At 38.9% G+C, this 18,507-nt stretch overlaps 2 protein-coding genes across 3 annotated transcripts in view; one reads left to right on the plus strand and one right to left on the minus strand.

Annotated features, from left to right (window-relative positions):
- Positions 1-6,033, plus strand: part of cdhr1a (cadherin-related family member 1a) — a 62,594-nt gene extending 56,561 nt beyond the window's left edge. Inside the window, exons 16-17 of one of the 2 annotated variants that reach the window (XM_078530836.1) lie at positions 701-955; positions 3,398-6,033. In XM_078530836.1, the coding sequence (XP_078386962.1) occupies positions 701-955; positions 3,398-3,958 (816 nt within the window). In that variant the 3' untranslated portion in view covers positions 3,959-6,033. The other variant, XM_078530837.1, reaches the window with a different exon arrangement.
- Positions 6,034-12,084: 6,051 nt separating this feature from the next.
- Positions 12,085-17,627, minus strand: lrit2 (leucine-rich repeat, immunoglobulin-like and transmembrane domains 2). The gene is made up of 3 exons (XM_078530838.1): positions 17,493-17,627; positions 16,622-17,403; positions 12,085-13,997 (listed from the first exon to the last, which is right to left on the minus strand). The coding sequence occupies exons 1-3, from the start codon at positions 17,597-17,599 to the stop codon at positions 13,192-13,194; spliced, it is 1,695 nt and encodes a 564-aa protein (XP_078386964.1). The 5' UTR covers positions 17,600-17,627; the 3' UTR covers positions 12,085-13,191.
- Between the last annotated feature and the right edge of the window lie 880 nt (positions 17,628-18,507).

The raw sequence follows: 18,507 nt of genomic DNA on the forward strand, positions 1-18,507 counted from the left end.
GAGGTGCAGATCCATGACATTGGATTTGGAGTGAGTCCATAAAGTGATTTGAAAACAAGAGGAAGGGTTTAAAATGTTACGTGCTGGTGGATGTACAACCAGTGGAATTCAGTCATGACAGGAGCAATAGTGTTTGGAGTTTAGATTGGAGAATATGGTGGCTGTGTTCTTAATGATTTATGTATAGTCCGCGAGACCACCAAGGACCATGCTCGAGAAATCAAACCTCTAGGTTGTGAAAGTGTGGATGAGGGTTTCAAGGACAGGATGCTATTCCTGAGCAAAAAAAACCACAGAATTGCAAAACTGAGAACAGCCATGGTGAAGAAGAAGTATTTGATTTAAATATGTTCTGGTCCTACTTCCATAAAACAAAGATCCCCTTAGCACATCTGTGCTTTCAAGCTGCACAGATTGAACAAAAACAATAGCACGAGAAGATGGTGCCTTCCAGTAGGCCCCATGGTGAATTGTCCCATTGCTGGTTGGCAGATACAGGAGCTGAGATAGCTGCTGCCTTATTTGAATCTTATTAAAATTGCCAAGTAGCAAAAGAGAGGGGAATTGTTTTGCTGAACTGCACAGATGAAAAAGATTTGCAGTTCAGTTGTGTAACAAGTCGTGCCGACATCATGCACTTCATCTGAGTTTTTGGAGTGATCTGATGAATTGCATCACATGTACCAAACTTTTAATGCAGGCCAAAGATGAAGATGCAGAAGAGCCGAACAATGTTGTCGATTACTCGATAATGCAAGCAGATCCTGCAAACGTTTTTGACATTGATCAAGCCACAGGGGAGATTGTGCTGAAGTCCTACATCAAATCTCTGGAGGTCATTCACAACATCACCAGAAGCAAACAATGTCAGTGGTCACTGGTGGTGCAAGCTAAAGACAGAGGCTCTCCTTCGTTCAGCACGACAGCTGTTGTGAGGATCGATATTACAGAGGAGGTAAGTAACTGTCCCCTGAAGGTGTCCATGTAAACTATGCAAGAATGCAAAAGTTAAAATGCTATTCAATAATTCAGGATAACAGAACATCTACATCAAATTTTGTAGATATGACATGGTGTGACTCAATATTATGGTATCTCATGAGCTCCCTTTGCAGTGACAATGCTGATTTAAGGGTGTCTTCTTCTGCAATGTGTGCTCATTCTGGGTTTCAACATGGTAAAATTAGGTGGAAAGAGCAAGGAAGTTTTATTTCCTGCTCTCATGCCAGGGAAAGGTTGAGTTTAGACTGAGACTATTCAGGCTACCTGTGACTCAAAGATGAATCCACCATTTTCTCCTCCAAGTGCAAACCAAAACAGTTCTGCAGGAAGGCCTCAGTGCTAAGTTTGCCTCCAAATTCACATGAGAAGACACGTGTGAAATACTTACAGTTATTGGTCAGGCAAAAAAACATATTACTATAAAGTATGTCATTCCATCATGGAGATATATGATTCCCATCATTTATTAATTTCCTGCATTACAACAGTGACTTCAAAAGTACTTCATTGGCTATGAAGTATTTTCTTCATGATAGGCGCTATATAAGTGCAAGTCTTTCTTTTTAATTAACTATTCATAAAAAGCAGTCATGGTTTGCATTTAATTCCATAATATACAGCAAATTAAAATAAATAAAAATAGTCGGTATAGAATTAAAGAAATGTTCATCGAATTGGGTGAAATTTATACCTTTATAGATGAAATCTTAAGCACTTTGAAGGCAGTTTTGTAAACTGAACTGTTTAGAGTGTTTGTAAGTAGCTGGAAGTTCTCCTTACAGGCCATATTTTTCCTCTTCTGCACTTGCCAGTGAATGGGAGGCAAGTCTGGGCGAGCGAGCACACAAGCAGAAACCCCTGATCTCAGACTCATTGGGGTAAATATTAAAACCAGACAATAACCTTTTAAACCAACTTTTAACCTTGGGTTCTTAATCTAAACTTTAAGCTAATGACGTTAAGCTAGAAACCAAAGAGAAACCTTTTATCTGGTACTTTGCTGGTTTTATTCTACGGCTGTAAGGTTAACCAGATTGCATTAAAACGTAAGCATCAGGATGGCTTAACAGCTGACTGTCACACAGTTGTACAAATTGATCTCGGTACGCCAGTTTGACCAAACACTTGGATCTTTGTCACTGAAATCCAATGTTTTAACACTTCCAGATTAAATCAAGGCTAAACTCTTATATTTTGGGCCTAAGGAACCAGCCATGGCGAATATTTAGGATTTGTGTGAGCACGGTCACCTTCATCGTTTCCTTAACAGTAATTATATCTGGTCTGATGTTCTGGAAAGCTGTGAAAAGATCCAGAATACATCCACGCAGCAAGCTCCGAAAGATTGTCAAGAGAACCGCACAAAGAAAAGTGGCTGATTAGTGCCCTTTCTTTGATGGTGCAGGACTGTACTTCCATATATCCTCAATATGTCAGAGGAGACACAAAAAAATACTTTTATTTCCTCTACCCCTACTCATACTGTGCAGGTCTGTAAAAGAGTACAGAAGTAATAAATGGAAATGTGATGGACTTTGGCTTTCCATGCAGTGGAATCACTCAGAGTAATGATCTTTTGCAAGAGTACAAAAGCCAATGGAAAGCATTGACGTTTGATGGGTGGAATTCTAGGACTTTGCATTGTGATGATTACTGCCCATGTATCCTGCACCGGGTGTATACCAGGTGGCATGGCAGAAAGCAGCATTGATTCTCCAAATGCTATGTGGCAATCTTCTCAATTTGCACCATGGTTTCCTCATATGGAAAGCTTTAATCCTGCTCATCATCCGATTTGAGACAGGTGTCTCCTCACACCATGAGTCATCCTGGATGGCTTACCCATGTCTCTAACGACTGACTTAAAGTTGGCTTTGGTAAGAGGCCAAGGTTGTTTCTCTGACACTGCAGGCGTTCAAGAAGGCAGCTTAACACCATCTTCTCGAGGGCAACTATGGATGGGCAATAAATGCTGACCTAGCCAGCAACGCCCACATCCCATGAATGAATAAAAACAAAACTCAGCTGGATAATCTAAATGGATTTAAAAATAAGAAGGAAAAAATACTTTTAAAATGCACAAGAGAAACAATAAGTGAATTAATCTACACACTATCTGAAAATCTTGTGGACTGGAGGCTGTTTTAGTTGAGAACTGGAGATAAACTTAATTCCTAGACTATTGAATTTGGCACCAGACCATAGACTGATTAAAAACACATTGGTTGAGTATGATTCATGCTGCTCTAGGGAAGAAAGAACAAGTGTGGCTTTTGTACACTTGAGAAAATTATATCCAAAACAGAATATCTAATGAATGGTACATATGTGTTGTACAAATGAAGAACCTAGTCCCATGGGCTAAATCAATTGTTTTCTTTGTACTCTTTTACAGACCTCAGGCAAAGGGCATATGGCAGACTTTTTGTTGCAATCTAAAGATAATCCCATGAAAGCCCTAGGTGTAGTAGCAGGGATAGTTTGTTTTTTCGTGATTCTTACAATCTTAATTTCGACAATCATGTTTTGGCGGAACAAAAAGTCCAATAGAGTTGGCCCAGCGAGGCGTATCATAAAGAAAAGGCCACGCCATAAATCGAAGATTCGCAAATCTGGATGGTTCCAAAGTAAGAAATCTGCCAAAAAAACAACTGGTTTCATGGTTTCTGAAGCCAACCACCATTTTCAAAACGTGAGCACTAAAAATTATCAGCCACCACTTCCACTGGCATTGCCACGTGCACCTTTGCCTCCCCCTCAAATACCTATGCTCCCGGTCAGTCTCAACAAGCCAGATTGGAGTCTGCCTACAGTGTCAGGATCGCTCAGTCCCAAGAATCATATCCCTCAACAGTCAAAAAGCAAGACGTCGAATATCAACAGTGCCCTGGTATCAGAGCTGAAACAACGCCTGGAAAAGAAAATGAATGAAGATGCTTCTAAATTATACGTATGAAAAATTATTTGCTACTAAAAAATAAAGTGCACAATGTGATTGCAATATTAGATGGGTGGTTTCTAATCATGTCAGAAACATTGTGCAAAGTTCAAAGGTTCCACAGGTTATAAAGGCACAACATCTTGATATTACCATATGAGTATAAGCACACCTAACTATCAGATGACATCCTCTACTATCCATCTAAAAATGATGCACATACTGAAACATTGGTTACTGCAGCTTCCCACAGAAAAGGAAATTCAAATTTTAAAATACGCTAACTATTTTACATGCTGCCACAACTAATGCAAAGTTAGTGAGTGGGAGATTGGGAGCCTGAGAGAAGAGAATGGCTAAGGGAGAGGGAAGGGAAAACTGGCAAGTCCAGATTAGTCAGTAAAGTGAAGTTGAGTCAGTAGTGAGTGAGTGTACTTCCCAGCTGCATTACCACCGCAGTGACTTACACACCAGACAATCCCTTACTTTCAACCCCAAATATTGACCTTTATTTCCAGTAATTTTCAAAGATCAATTCAATATCACGATTAAAAGCAGACAGCAACATTTGAAGTAACATCGCAGTAACCTACGTTTTGATGAAAAGCAATCTATTCTGTTAAAGCTACTAAAAGCAAATGAATCCCCCTGCTGGAGAATGCGCAAGGAAAATATTCCAGTTCATTCTTAATGAAAAAGGATTAAAATGCTTTTGGGCTGAAAAAGATATGCAATATCAAACTGTGTTTCAATTACTGAGACCTACCTCAAATTGGTAATATTAATATAATGTCTGATGGTGCAATGTAGTTTTGTATAGGTACATTTTGCAAAAACATACTTTACCATATTCTATGTTACTGACCACACAACATGAAGAAAATGAAATATTGATATCGCGTGATGTATTAAGGGTCATGGGATATAGGTGAGTATATGGAGTTAGGTTGCAGATGAGCCATGATCTCATTGAATGGTGGGGCAGGTACTTAATGAGGCTAAGTATTCCTATGTTTCTCTTGTTTGTCAGAATAAAATTTCCACGATAGATTAGTTCAAAGCAAACACCTTAGTTTTATAAAAGCAAAATACTGCAGATGCTGAAAATCTGAAATAAATACAGAAAATGCTGGAAATACTCAGCAGGTCTGGCAGCATCTGTGGAGAGAGAAACAGAGTTAATGTTTCCAGTCCAGTATGACTCTTCTTCATACAGAGTCATACTGGACTCTAAATGTAAACTCTGTTTCTCTCTCCACAGATGCTGCCAGACCTGCTGAGTATTTCCAGCATTTTCTGTTTTTATTTAATTTAGTTTTATGCTGCGAGATACTGATATACAAATGCTTTATGTGCTCATATGAAATCCCTTCTATTTTAATGGAAGCATAGTAAAAGTTTAATGTGTTCATTAAAAAGAAGGAAAAGTTTATCACTAACATGCCAGACACTCCATTTTCATCTATGGAGTAATTTCATGGCCAAGTTGATTATGTAACTAAAATGGAGCATACTTTCCACCCCAAATTGTCACTTAAATCTGTCTGCTATAGATTAGATAGATTTTGTGGTTTATGCCCATGTAGTTAAGTGTAGCACCATCTGAAAAATGTTGGTGCGAGGATGGGGGAAATTATTTTTAATCCTTTATCCAGTAGCCAGTATGGGTAGAATGAAAGGGCAAAGGAGGAGGAATTAATATTTAAAGAGATTGTTACTTTCTGGCTTGTCCGCAATCAGTGTCGGGGGAGATGGTAAAGGACTAGATTTTTAGACTCAACCAGTGGCCAACAGAAGGATTAATGTTTTTGTCTCTTCTAGAAATTGGAATGATGATGGACATGTATAACCAGTTCACCTCAAACATGCTTCAGTGGCAGATATATAGATCTCAGTCGAACTCCCTCCCTCTCTAGCTAGTTGAAGCCATTACCAAAAGTCATGGGCAACGAAACTGAGAAGTTGAGAGAATAGCAGTGGGATGTACAATTGAGTTTAGTACAGTTCTTGTGATCACATAACTTATATTGTTCCCAATGTTAAACATGCTGATTTGTATTTCACATTGTTTTGATAAATAAAGTTTGCATATTTGTGAATTCTGATGTGGCAATGACTATGTTTTTTTTATTATTTCATGGGATGTGGGCATTGCTGGCTAGGCCAGCATTTATTGCCAATCCCTAATTGCTCCTGAGAAGGTGGTAGAGATCGACCTTCTTGAAATGCTGCAGTCCATGTGGTAATGCACATATATGTGTTTGTTTCAGCTGAATGTTAGTTGCGGTTTTACTTTAGAACCTTCATATTCCAATTGGCTGGCTGCAGAATGTAGAACCATGTGATAAACTCAACTTACTTGAAAGAAATTTTGGGATGTATTTTGCAGGTGTCGAGATGAAGGTTGTTAGTGCTGAAAATGAAACACAGCTCCACTCCCTGCACCCAATATCTCATTCAGCCAGGCATAACACAAATCATGGGAGCAATGGGTGCTGAATTCCTGCTAGCCAATGGTCAAGGTCCCTCTGGTGAGATTACATGTTGCCATACCACCTGACTGTACACATTACACTGGGACACTCTAACTCTACAAGGCAGCTTCAGTCCTATCATACTGTCATGACTTTACTGGTGAATTCCCAAACTTTATGATGTTTATGACTGATTTTAGTGGCAGCAAGGGGTAGTGGGGTTGCAGGAGATAGGGTAAAGAAAATATGGAATTTCCTTAAGATATTTATTTTCAGTCAGAATGGTTAAACACTAGATTGTATTTTGACGCTACCCATTTTTAAGGCTTAACCTATGTACCAACAGATATATATGGTGTTAGTCCCTCTGATTGAGCATAGTGAAAATATAGATGAGACACATTCAAAATTTAATTTCCCTCTAGGTATTTGGCCTTTGGAAGTCTAACCAATGCATTAAACTCATTAGAAATATGTAAGTAATAATATTAAATAAAAATGGAAAATTCTGGCAATACTCAGCTGGTCAAGCAGCATCTGGAGAGAGATAAACAGAGTTAATATTTCAGATTGACAACCTTTCATCAGAACATCAGGTCATCAGCCTGAAATGTTAACTCTGTTTCTCTCTTCACAGATGCTGCCAGACCTGCCCAGTATTTCCAGCATTTTGTATTTTCATTTCAGCTTTACAGCATTGTAACATTCTGCTTTTACATAATACTAGATATTTGGATATTTGCAGCTCTCTATGCAGAATAAATTTACCTTGAATTTGGGCTCTTTGTCCCTGACTTTTAGGACCTGTGTCTCTGATCTTAAGTTTGTAGGTTCACAAGATAATTATAGATGAGGGAGGCCATTTGATCCATTTTAATTCAATCACCCAAAAGCATTCTACAGAATCGCCTATTACTTGACAGGCATAATTGCAACACACCAGTTACCTTTGCTGTCACGTTATTTATACCATGTTACTCGCAGCTTTACCCCATTGCCTCATATTAATAAGAAAAGTTGAGACTCCATAATCATTCCCTTTCAGACATTTACAGGCAGCAGGAAGGAAGGCTTTCATTCCACTAATCTCTACCTATTCCAGCAGACTGACAGGAGCAGATTAATTTCTATTTAACATCCTGAAGATTAACTCCGTTCACTTTAGCAGAAGGCGGACCCATATTCCAAATCTATTTATTATCACCTTTTATACACATATGCACGTTGTGGTTAATGTGACAGGGTTTGCCTCATAATTGCAAAAAAGAAGGAATTGGGAAAACAGCACTGCAATCTCATCAAGACCCTGATTGATTTCATCGCAAAGGTGTTTTTTTTCTCCATATTGCTATTTGTCTTCTAAATCTCTCCATGTCCTTTCCAACCTTATCACCATAACCTCTTCCAACCCTACAATCCCACCTCTCCCCACTCCCATATGCTCCCTACATCTGTCTCCAGCCTCTGATACATCCCCTCTTCCCTTTGTCCCATCTAACCGTCTAGCTCCTACTTTTTGGAATCATCTCTGCCACACTGCATCTCCTCATTTGCGGATCTCCATAAAATATATCTGTTTGTTTAAGTTCTTGGTCACCCCTCATGGCCCCTCCTTCTTTGGCTTATCCTGGAGCCTTTGCAAAGTATCTACGTTTTCTGCATGTAATGGCCTTAAGTTTTGGAATTCCCTCCTTCAACCTCTCTGGTTCCACCTCTCTCTTCTTCTGTAAGATGCCTCTTAAGGCCTAGCTCATTGACCCAGCTTATGGTTATCTGCCCTAATTTCTTCTATGTGGCTTGGTATCAAATTTTGTTCAATTATCTTCCTGTGAAGTACTTTGGAATGTTTTACTACATTAAAGGCACTATGTAAGTGCAAGTTCCCATTGTCGTTGCATAAATGCAGGTGCTTGTCATTTCTGCGTCATTGTGTAATAGTGTTAAATCCTCTGAATACCACATGAAGAACTGGCTTGAAAATCTACCATGAGGTGTAAGTAAAGCAGCCAAAGTTTGGTATTTACACCAGGCTTCACCAGGCTTCACAGACACTTTTAGGGGGCCTCACGACAGGTGTCTACCTACCAGATCAGCCGTATGTGGGTGGCTTTTCAATGGTTGCAGGGCTGGGGCTTCCTTGGCGAAGGGGGAGAAAGAGCCTCAGGCAAGGGAAGAGGCTGCAGAATGAGGGCTGTCTAGGGAAGGAGGGTAACCCAGGGTGTGTGTGGGGGCACGTGTTGATCTGTGTAAGTGGGCTCAAGATGGTGAGGACTGAGGAGGCAGTCTCCAGAGGAGATGAGGCCAGAGGGACATGTGAGGGTATGTGAACGAGAATGGGCAGTGATGTTTCTTGAGCTGGCAGTGAGTGAGATGCCAGTGAATGTGTGATGTGCTTGAGTGTGTGAGTTTAGAGTGATGAAATGGTCGCCATTACCCGGCTGCACAGGTGAGATCATTCATCCTCTATCTGCATTGGATGGCCAACCTCTTCTGTGCAGCATTGGCACTGATCACCAGTGCCATCGCTTACCAAGCCGTAGTGGTAATGTTGCTGCCCTTCCTGTGGCCAGCGTGGGGCTAGAGGACATCACAGTGGGTCTTCACGGCATCCAAAGGGCGCTCAAGGGTTGCAGTCTTCTTGCCTTTTGGGCCCATGTCTTCTTTGCTGCAGTTCTGGCCAGGAAGCACTGAACAGGGCTGTACATCAAATGTGATGCCTGGCGTGATGAAGCAGCGAGGTGACGGCGTGACAAGTGAATTGGAGCCCGCCCGCCATGGAAATGGCATGTTTCCCGGGAATGCATAAATAATGTGGCGGGTTTAGGACGATATAGTGTGAAAACCCACCATTGCGGCTGACAGGTAAGACATCATTTTACCTGCCTGCTACCGCACTCAGTGCAAATCTGGGATGATTCCGCCCTCTATTTCTGTTTGTGAATCTGCTATAACATAATCACAAGATCTTATACAAAACAATCAGCAGGTATTCTTCATTTGTTTTAAAGTATGTGCATCTTTTAATCTGCAATGTATCAGACCTAGTGCAGTCTATACAGTTTACACGAGATATAACAATTTACGTATAAGCTTATTAGAAACCTACAATCAGTCTGAGGGCTGGCAGTGTGTTGAGCAAACTTTACCTTCAAATAAATATTATAATTCATAACAGGATACTTGTTAACTGACTCATGCTATATTAAAATGCTTCAGTCACTGCATCCTTAGGACACAAACCTGGAACAAATGGCAGAGGCGCACTATGGAGAACCTTAATCCGGATGTAACCTATATTTCATTTGATGTTGGATCAGTGAGATGAGGCTGTGTAAGCTGCTTCTATGTCCTTTTATTTCAATACGGTCTTATATAAAGCCATCATCTTCCCTTTGATGGATATTGATTTTAGTCAGACTGCATTCATACTATCTACAGAATTTTATAAAAATCTAAATTTCATGACAAAACTGTTGATATTTTAAACATCAATTTTGTGTCAAATTTCTCCGAAGGAAAGCATTCTCATTTGCCCAGAGAAAATTACATCCCTTTAAATACAACAAGGTTTTGGCAGCACAGTGATTTTAAAATTATTTTTATTTGTGTTTTATTCTCAGTTTAATATTCTAGGGTTCTATTAGTATTTAAATTTGTTTTATTCACACTTTGACTTCTTTCTCTTCCTCACTTATGAAGTATTACTTGTGTATTTGTGTATGAATTTATGTTTTTTGCATGTCAATTATTCCCCTCTAATCTCCTGAAGGAGTTGATTTGTCACAGGTGCATGGTTCCACAGACTATCTAATCTTGCCTGTAAAGCTGTCATGAAGAGGACTGCTCAGCTATTCCACAGCTGCAGGCATCACAACCAAGTCCGACCCTGAACTTAGATCAGAAATTTGTGTATTGTGATCAGGTGGAGGAACTATAGCCAATTCTACCCCATCACAAAATTGCTGGTAGAAGTTGTAATGGGATCAGCTATTTCAGAACAAAATTCAGTGTAAGACCTTTCTGCTGTATTTGGCTAAATACTTGATAAACTCACTCAACCATTAGGAGAGCTTCCATTTTTAGATATGCAATTCATTTCATTTTATTAATTCAAATGATTATATGTTTACATTATATTCTTTTATATGAGTGTTCAGTGTAATTTTAGAATGACCAACAAAATGACTGCAATTTTGGAAACTAAGAAAATCTGAATGGCTGCAGATTGTTGCTGTTGGGAGTAAAATTATTGTCCAGCCACTGACAGGGTAACACTGGGCTAATGGTCTTCTCCCCAGGAGCTACTGTCAAATGGGCAATTCGATATTCAAACCTTCTGGGATGAATGTGGCTATTTTTAATGGATATTCCTTAATGTGTTTCAGCACTTACTATCCTTCCTTTACAAGTTCTCTCTCTCCCTCTCTATCCCCTTAATTGGACACAAAAGTCAGCAAAACTTGGCCAAAAACAATTTTAATTTGCCACACAAGTGAGTTCAATGATTCTATAATATGTTGATAGGGTTAGATAGAATAAATTTGGAGGAGTTGCATGTGGAGCATAAACAGCAGGACAAACCAGTTGGGCTGAATGGCCTGTTTCTATGCTGTAAAATTCTATGTAATTTCATTGAGTTGATTGCACTACAAAAATTGAACAAACTCAAATAGCCAATTCCTCAGCAAAAGAAAAGCCAGATATTAATGATCTGCTTTAAAATTATTTCCACATTTCCTAAATATTTAAAGATACAAAACATAAGGGTGGCTTTTAATTTTGGATGGACAATAGGTTGGCATCTGAGTTACTGAGTCGGGGTATTTCTTAGAGGCTTTTTTACATTTGAGAGTATTTAGGGCTGTAGAAGTAGATTGGGTATAATTGATACATGTATGGGGTCCATTTCAAGCTCCATACATGTTACTTTTTTAAATGGTCAGAGAAAATGATTAAATATATTCATTCTTTACATCATCTTTTTATGCTTTTTCACATTACTGACATTGTGTTCTTAATTTATATTGTGCACTAAGCTATTAATAGAGTGATATATGCAATAACAATCTCTTGCACTGTTGTAATCAGACACTCCCGTGCTTCCTATCTTGTCAAATAACCAGATAGCTAATGTAACAGTTTGTAGTCCTTATTTTCCTCTTATTATTTTTAACCAATTAAATAAGACTCCATTCATAACCCATTCATATTTGCATAAAATGTTGGCTTCCACCTACTTTATATATATCTGTCTTCACATTTTTTCCAACTTGTCCTAAAGTGAACAATGTTATTCCATCACAGTCACATCCTTATAACTCCACCTTAACACAAATTAGTACGTCATACTTGTTGAATTATTGTAAAACACAAATTCATGCATCTTGATTACCTCAATGCTGATAAGCCAAACAGACTGAGCCTTCACCCATCTTTATCAGCTTCCTGAAAGAGCAACGTGTTCACTTGTCTTGCTTTTTTGGCTTAAGATTCATTTATCTTGACTGCTTTCTCGTTTTGATCCCAGAAGAACATAGGTTCACCAATCCCATCATCTTTACTTTCTTAACAAAACAAACAGTGATTTCACCATCTTGACTGTTTTCTATTTTTGATATTTGGGTGACCAGTGATTCATATCGATCCCTTTGCTGTCCTTTGCTGTGCTGTACTTACATGCTCCATCTCCGACTCTTCATAGTTTGTTTCTCAGCTGTATTGTACCTTTGCTAGCTGGAACATTTCTTCCTTTGATGGGATTCATGTCAGTGGCTGATTTAATTCTTAGGATTAGTTTAACCTAATCAAAAATTGGGTTGATGAAAATAATTCCATTCAGGATGTAATGAGTAACTTTAAAAATGTTTTTTCAAGTCCTGGTTGTCTTTAATAATAATTATGAAAATTTGCAACCTATGCCATTGTCAACTTCTTTTTGCTAGTTATTTTACAGGACACCCCTCAACAACCATACAATATTCAGCACAGTCTCATCTTCCTGAATGTTTTACATTGAGTAGGAAAAATAAGAGATTAAAGTTTTGAATTAAAATTTATTTTAGCCACATTTGTCCTTTGTAGCAAAAAGCAAAATAGAGCTAAGAGAATCTAATGACAGTAAGAAAGTAAATTCCTTGATAAGAAATAAGTAATGTATAATGAATATATCTAGAAATATTGTTAAAAAAAAAGCATACATCTGCATTCATTCCATTATGAATTTCTATGCCCATGCTTATAATTGAAATTGTCTATATAAATGTATTACATTATAACTACATTCTCCTTCCAGTCATGGCCCATTAGCTCTATGTCTCCCCACTTCTCAGCCCATATTGCAGAAAACTCAGCCCTCAACTAAATCTACTTCTCTGCTTTCCAACTTGTTGTGATTGTCACTATTTATAAATAATATTAAATCTAAACTTTAAAGTGAGACTAAATTATGTCCACGTGCCCTGGTCAAATTGTATCCCACCCTCTAGCCCCAGATCACCAGAAGACAATACTTGCTTGTAATTCCTCGTGTACAGTGTTACAGGAAATCAGCTTGCATGTACAAGGTTTTTGCTCTGCTTGTTAATGGCTATTAATCTGAATGTCAAGAGTGTATCTATAAATAGCAGTAACAGATGGGTGAGCTTTAACACAGACCACAATTACTGTGCCATATTGTCAACAGATGTGCAATATAGTCAGGGCATTCAGGCCTAATTATAAAATACTCACTGGCGGATAAATAAGTTTTAACTAAAACAAGCTAATATTGGCTTTTGCCTAATACAACTCATCACTATTCTTGTGCTCTGTTTTGACCTTGTGAGCTTTGTCATCTGATTTTTTACGTCTTCTCCTGTCTTCCTTGGAGTCTCTGTTACAAAGTTCAGCATCGCTGCCTGTCTGCAGGCTGTCAAATGTGACATCCCGTGTTCCTGTTTTCTGTGCTTTCTCTCCCCGCCTTTGTTTTCGACAGAACTTGCCGCATTTGTCAAAGCAGCTGAAACGGGTCTCTGTCGTACAAGCGTACATCCCAGCCGGGACTGCCAAAACCATGGCGCACACAATGACTATAATGTGAATGAGCTTCTCCCTTTGCTCCATTTCACTGATATCACTACCTGTAACAAATGTAACGCATTGACCTCTTTTCGGAAGCTGGTTCCTCAGTGTCACACACACCTGGTACTTTGTTGCCGGAAACAGATCGTTAACTGAGTAAGTATTTACTCCTGGTCCAATGTAAATAATTTCCTTTTTAGCATCTTCAAATTTCCCAAAGTGCAAGGTGTACCAGGTCTCAGCAGGATTCTGAGTTGCTGCATACCACTCCAGGGTTATGCCGTATACCGTCTGCTTCGCAATCTTAACATCTATATAAACATTCTCCTCTTCAAAGGCTGAATGGGACAAGGACGATACAGTAGGTAGAGATTTCGAAGTTAAAACTTTCACCAGGATCCGCACAGATGAGTTTCCAAGGTAGTTAGTAGTAATACACATGTAACTCCCTTCATCTGTACTGTGGATTGAAGGAATCACCAGTTCCGACTTTACCGTTTCTTCATCAATATTTGTAAAAGACACTGTAATTAATGTAAAGATTTGTTTTACTTGTTTAATTTCCATAATTAATAATGCAAAATACACACTTTATTTTTGTATACTATTGCCAAGACTCAAACCATAAGCACAAAGGACAATAATAAAGGTCGCAGCTGAAGCTGCTTTAAGTTTATCCATATGACCAGTCTTTTCCCCTCCCAAAAGCTTCAGCTAAACCAGAATAAGATTGCTTCCTTAAGGAGAACCAGCTTTTTATTTATTTCCCAATCAGGATGTCCAATTTGCTCAGGGTAACTAAAACGGGTCTTTTAATAAATAGCTCAGAATAAAACATTACATGACACCAATGCATTTTCCCATTTTATCAATTTTAGACATTTTGTTCTATGCATGAGTGTACTGTTGAAGGCATGGATGACAGTTCTACAAAAGTGAACATCTTATCTGTTTTGCATCCATTCCATGACTCAATCATTTCAAGCTCATGGCTGGCCTGGACCAGAAACAATGGTGCTTCAGTACAGTGAGTGATAGCTTAGTCTTAGAAAATTGTTACTGCTGTACTATTGTAACATTCCTATTCCATACTTCCGATGTCATCTGCTCAAAATCTCTGGGACAGATGAGAAAATGGTGCCAATTAGATATATAAAATTGCGCTGAGACTCAAAATGCACTTCAGTTGGGCCATTTACAACATACATTTCTTTTCCTTCTTTCCTCCCGGAAGTAGGAGCAATTCTGCTGCATCAAGAAGGACCACCAATGTTTAAGGGCAATAGCAGATGGACAATAAATATGGCCTTTCCAGTGTCATGCAAATTCCCCAAACAAATATAAAAGAAACACAGGGCTTCTACCAATACTGCTCTTGTCTATGCATGTGATCATTCCTCCGATTCTCCCTGCCTTCTTTTGTACTGACATTTATCTGGGTATGGTTAATTGCTCAGATTAAGTAAATAAAATACATTTTGTTTAATGATTCAGCAATAAGTAGAGGAAGGAGATGAATTATAGTCAATTCAGGTACAGAAATTTAACAGAGTGAGATGGGTGAAATTAATTGTCTTTTTCTGCCTTGCATTCTTTTTAAAATAAGTTTTATTCGACTCATTACTTAGTTAATTAGGACAACAATTGAAGCGTATCTACTATGGCTTAGTTGGTAGCATTCTTGCCTCGAAGTCAGGTTCACTTCAGAGACTTGAGCACAAAAATTTAGACTGGAATTCCAATACAGTGCTGCACTGAGGGAATGTTGCACTGTCAGATAAAATATTAAACCGTGATCCTGTTTGCCCCCTCATATAAAAGTTCCATTGGTACTATGTTGACAAAGAGCAGGGGAGTTATCCCTCATGGTCCTGGTCAGTGTCAACATGACTGAAACAGATTATCAGTCATTTTCAGATTGCCGTTTGTGGGAGCTTGCTTTGTGTAGATTGGGCACAACATTTTCTACATTTCAACGATGACTACACTTCAAAAGTAGTTAATTGGCTGTAAAGTGCTTTGGGGTGGTCTGTGATAGTGAAAACCTTCACTGCTTTGTATTTGTTACAATATTTGTTACAAATGCCCTGAGTTGGAATGAAACTACATCAGGTTAAAAGCCCATATGGGACATCACTAAATACTAAAGCTGATCTCACAACTCTCATTTTAACTGTGCTCAGAAATTCGAAGGAATTCTGAATCCCAAGTGAAATGGTGAAATTGCTGTTTTTTGTGCATTTGAGATCACTTTGCAGTGACACAAAAGTGATGGTACAAAGTCTCACCCGATTTTTCCGAGAGGAAAGGAATAAGGCTCACTGGCATGATGGGAAATTGATTCCAAAGAAGTTAAAGAACAGTAGAATTTACAATCCATCCCTTCTAGCAAGTTATACTTTTTTCAGTTTCCTTCACGAAGTATTACATTGCTGCGGGCAACTGGACCAGTTAGAACATTACGATTTGTGATATCATTGGTGCAACAATACAGTGGAGTCTGAGATCAGAGCAGCAAAATTACTGAATAGTGAACTGCACGTTCTGACAAATCAAGTTATGGTTTAGGGACAGAGGAATTGCTGGATGAACTAAGTCTAAAGCCTATTCAGTTCACCTTCTACCATCCTGGGTAGTCACGTGATACACTGCTAATAAAGTTGTTGACTAATCAGTCTCTATAAATTTCTATCAAGTAGCCTACTGCTGACTCAGTCAATGATGCCTTTTTTGCAATGATGTCCTTTATGAAATGTGCATTCATACATATGCAGATCTCAGAGCTTTCCTCGTGCTGAGTTGTAGGTCTACTGTTTTACAATGATATGGTTATCATCAACAACATGGGACAGGGAAAGTGTAACAGGAAGTAAACATGACATTTGCAGGAAGTGAAACTATACGCAAAATCTTGTAATATTATGTATGTAAATAACCATCATGTAATTCCTGTATGTATCACGTGATCTTTTGCTTTGTGAATTAAACTCCTGTTAGACTCAAATCCATCCCATAATAAGTTTGTAATTGTGTTAGACTCAAATCCATCTCATAATAAGTTTGTAAACTGTCATTTTCCAGAATACATATTTAATTGCTTTAAAAAATGGCTAACTTTCAGATAGTAACAATAGCTTATTGGCCATACCATTAAATTTCCGAATGATCTTCACACCATTTGTCCACCATACTTTAGGGGTAGGACTCCCTTTAGCCTCACAGGACAAATGGACCTTCTGTCCAAACGGAACACTAATGTTCGTGTTCTCAGCCGTTGCTGTCGGTTTAAAACAACTCGTTAGTTCCACTTCGTAGAAAAATTTCCCCGCCCTGGAATCGGGGCCTGAACAGGATAAGTAAGAATTCATCAGAATAACAGGGGGGCTGATGGTTTTGACGAAGTGTGCAAAGCCTTTAAGGCGGCAGTCACAGAGCCATGGGTTATCATGGAGGGCCAGCACAGCGTTGGGGATACTTTGCTCCTGTCCCCCATGCTGCTGTGTTCTCTGATAGACCGGCCAATTTAAGAACACATCTGAAGAAATCACTGTAAGCTGGTTGAAGGATATGTCCAAGTAGGTCAAGTTGGTGAGATACCTCAGGGAATGCTCGGGAAGAACATCCAGCCTATTGTGCTTCAGATCCAAAATTTTCAAAGCCGGGCAATCCTGGAAAGCCGTCCACGGTACTGAACGCAGTTTGTTCCCTTGCAGTCGCAACTCGGCTAGACTATGCAAATGTTGCAGACTCTTCGCATGCATGAGCGTGATTGAATTAAAATTCAGCCACAGGTATTCCAAGGCACGGGCTATGGGGAACGCACCGCGAGGTAATTCTGCCAGGTGGGAATTTTCTATTCGGATCTTTTTGACATCGAGTGGGATATTCTCTGGTATTCTTCGCAAAGAGGAAGACATGCAAATCAAACTTCTGTAAAACAAAACCATCCTTCCTTTAAAATATCTAGCCACAAATTTCACGTAATAGTGTTGAAATAACAATGGAAACCTGACCCTTACCTTCCAAAGCTCTCATTCCTGCAAGAACATTCTGGCACACAGGATGCAACTGTTCGTTTAACACCACAGACGAGAAGAAGGCAGAAAATATTCCAAATTATGTCCATGTTTCCTTAAATGTAGGCAAGGCGCTTGTCTTCGCACTAGACGAGTCCACAATTGAGATTATATCGAATCTCATTAACAGTAATCTTATTTGACGTAACCTTGGACTCGGCCGGAGGCAAGATGTGTCGGAGAAGATACTGTAAGATCCGACTCATTCGACAGAGAAAACACTGCACCCGAATTCGATTCGAATCGATTCGATTCAATATGTAAAAGTATTACATATTTGCGTGAAACATATTAATATGTATTTAAATCGAACAGGGAATCTCTATTAAAAGGAGCAATTTATAAACGAAATTAATTCCAACATGTAAGTTTTAAACTAAAGTAGATATGATAAATACATGCTGTTTAAATTCAACTTTAAAGCCGCATCTATTTGCTTCTCTCAGTTTTTTTAAATACACTTTATAGACAACCCTCTTCCAGATAAATGCCCCTAATTTCCTCCTCTCTGTGGACAGGTGATGATTTCTACATCTGATCTTATCTTACCTGTTCTTACAGGGTTTGAACGAGAGGCAAACTACAAGTCCCTTTGGCTAACTGTTGATTTCAAAATATTGATTTCAGTTTAAAATCTGCAAGATCAGCTCTTTTTGAAAAATATTTAGAAATTCGTGCCGAACGGTAACAAAAGGAAAGATTCGCAATTGTATGGCGCCTTTCACAGCTTCAGGAGATCTCAAAGCGCTTTACAGCCAAAATGAAGTACCCCTGGGGTGCACTATTGTAATGTCCACATTAACCAGTGATTTTTAAAGATTTTAGTGCCTTGAGTCCATACATGTCTGGACTTCATGCCCCTACATTCCCCCGCAGTTCATTGCGCATAGGCATTTAAGTGCCAATAAAAAAAACTAGGAAGCTGGCTCCCAATCTGACTTCCACACGCATTAAGGGC

The sequence above is a fragment of the Cetorhinus maximus genome, chromosome 27 (genome assembly GCF_964194155.1).
Source record: "Cetorhinus maximus chromosome 27, sCetMax3.hap1.1, whole genome shotgun sequence".
NCBI classification, from domain to species: domain Eukaryota; kingdom Metazoa; phylum Chordata; class Chondrichthyes; order Lamniformes; family Cetorhinidae; genus Cetorhinus; species Cetorhinus maximus.